We start from the raw sequence: 2,318 nt of genomic DNA, 5'->3' as shown, positions 1-2,318 counted from the left end.
AAAAAGTCAATGTATAACATGGATGCATAAACACCTCATTTCAATCAATCGATTGTCACGTGTCGGTCTTAATCTGACCACATAGATACCAAAACACATAAACTTGCTCTAAAATAAAAATTGTAACAGAGCCAGAATAAAGAACAGGAGATTTCTATATAAAGCGAGGTAGATTTATTTATAAATATTGTTTCAGGTTAACTTAACAACATTATCATGTTTAGCATTTTCAGAAAAAATAGGAACTTTAATTTAAAAAGTAATCACAGATTTTAATGTTTCATTAACACTGTATATGGATGTGAATATCCCATTTTTCCATTTTTATTTGTGCAGTAAAACAAACACATCTGATGATAAGAAACTGTTATATTTAAACACATATTTTTAAATGATTAGTAAATGATTAATTGAAAGAATTCCCACATATCTAAATTACCACTTCATTATTCAACAGTGCAATTATAGAGCCCTTAATTTATGTTGTCCCCTCATCTTCTCTTTAATGTCCTTTTGTTTTATTGGATGGATTGGAGGATGGATTGATAATCGCCCAATGGGTTCCCAGGGAGGTTATCCCGCTGTCAAACCGGCCGCTGATGAAGAGCAGCTCTGCCTGGGGGTGTTTGGGGTACATGTTGAAGGAATAGCCAGAGGGCTGACCGGCATGCAGGGAGCGACCCCGGTTGGTAGTAAAAACCACAGAAGACAAATGGTGGGAATACTTTCCAGAAATCTGGACAATGGCTTCTCCTTCAAACAACTCAATCTCCTTGGCTTCACCGGATACATGACCAGCAACAGGGGACCAGATGTAACCATATCGAAACTGGATGCTGTAGAGTAAGAAAAAATATATGAGGTACTGCAGAAAACAAAAACTGCTCTATACAACTGCACCTCTAACTAAAGATGTAGAGGAATATCTAAATATTTCTTATTTATGTACCCTCTGATGAAGCTCCAATAACTATCCCAAACTCTCACAGCAGTGATCCGTCCCTCTCCTGTTATCATGTAAGAGTTGCCGTTTCCATCCCCCACCGGTGGGGAGAACGAATATTGAGGCTGTCCTGGAATTAGACAAAAGCAAACATGTCACCCTTTAGAAACAAGATCGCTTTAAAAACAGATGCATAAAAAATGACGAACAAATAAAATATTTGTATAAATATATAAAGTACATGTTTTCACAAGCTCTAAGTCTGTTGTTTTTAACTCAAGTTTAGTAACGCAGACTTACGGTCAGCAGCAGCAAAAGCAGCAAGTAGAACAAAGACGGCAACAAAAAGCATTCTGTTCAAGATAAAAATTAAGGATTACATTTTTACCCTAAGAAATTCTGTTTCAGAATTATAAAGTGATAAATAAACAAAGATTGTACCTGTCTGTTTGGTTGCCTTGTTTCTAAATGAAGCTGTGCTCCAGTATGTTCTCTCTGTGTCCATTGCATGTTAGACTCCACCTTTAATTCTGCCGTTCTGTGTTTCGTCTGATCTGTTCATTGGTTGGAGTTGCTTTTCTTCTCTGTCTAAGTCAACATGCCAGTAATCTGTTTACAGGTATAAATATAGCACAATGATGGTAAATATTGTTATTATGCAATTATTTTTATTTCTTAAGTGTTGCTGTATGTTTGTAAGAAGAATGAATAAAGAAACTGTACTTTCATAAAAAGAAAGAAAACTTGACTTAAGAAGTTTAAGAAGTGTCTCTTTCCACAGGTGAATATACAGTAAATGGGTTGGGTTTTGACCAAATCAGGAAGCAAATGCATCATGACTCTGTCTTTTCTGATCCTTATCATGGAAGAAGGCAACCTTGACAATGTTGTTTTTGGCAGCCATTCCAGTTTTACTACTAGTAAAAAAAAAAAAAAAATGTTTTTGTCCCAATTGAGCAATATCTATGTGAGCTTTAGTCAAGTAAAACTCATTGACATTCTTCATCCATCCACCCAATTGGGGGAGCGAGGGGTGCTGGTGCCTATCTCCAGCTGTCTACGGGTGAGAGGCGGGGTCCACCCTGGACAGGTCGCTAGTCCATCGCAGGGCAACACAGGACATACAGCCATTCACACTCACACCTAAGGAGAATCTAGAGAAGCCAATTAACCTAACAGTCAACAAGTTTTTGGACTGTGGGAGGAAGCCGGAGAGAACCCATGCATGCTCAGGGAGCACATGCAAACTCCGTACAGACCCCTGGCAGGGAATTGAACCCAGAACCTTCTTGCTGCAAGGCAGCAGTGCTACCCACTACATCACTGAGGGAGCGGAATAAAGATAGGATGGGGTACAAAATTTTTTATTTCTGCT

At 38.3% G+C, this 2,318-nt stretch overlaps 1 protein-coding gene across 1 annotated transcript; it reads right to left on the bottom strand.

Moving 5' to 3' along the window:
* On the bottom strand, nucleotides 1-1,458 carry LOC107094957 (zymogen granule membrane protein 16-like). The gene is made up of 4 exons (XM_015390879.1): nucleotides 1,385-1,458; nucleotides 1,244-1,296; nucleotides 950-1,073; nucleotides 1-836 (listed from the first exon to the last, which is right to left on the bottom strand). Exons 2-4 carry the CDS (start codon nucleotides 1,293-1,295, stop codon nucleotides 503-505), a joined length of 510 nt encoding a protein of 169 aa, XP_015246365.1. The 5' UTR covers nucleotide 1,296; nucleotides 1,385-1,458; the 3' UTR covers nucleotides 1-502.
* Nucleotides 1,459-2,318: the final 860 nt, after the last annotated feature.

This window comes from Cyprinodon variegatus, unplaced genomic scaffold (genome assembly GCF_000732505.1).
Source record: "Cyprinodon variegatus isolate N-32 unplaced genomic scaffold, C_variegatus-1.0 Scaffold516, whole genome shotgun sequence".
NCBI lineage: Eukaryota > Metazoa > Chordata > Actinopteri > Cyprinodontiformes > Cyprinodontidae > Cyprinodon > Cyprinodon variegatus.
Note: the sequence above shows the minus strand (reverse complement) of the source record. Positions and strands in the feature narration are given on the sequence as shown.

Coding starts and splice junctions, on each gene's coding strand:
- LOC107094957 (XM_015390879.1), bottom strand. CDS start 1,295: ATGCTTTTTGTTGCCGTCTTTGTTCTACTTGCTGCTTTTGCTGCTGCT. Junction 1,074..1,243: donor TGCTTTTGCTGCTGCTGACC/GTAAGTCTGCGT, acceptor GTCTAATTCCAG/GACAGCCTCAATATTCGTTC. Junction 837..949: donor TATTGGAGCTTCATCAGAGG/GTACATAAATAA, acceptor CTTACTCTACAG/CATCCAGTTTCGATATGGTT.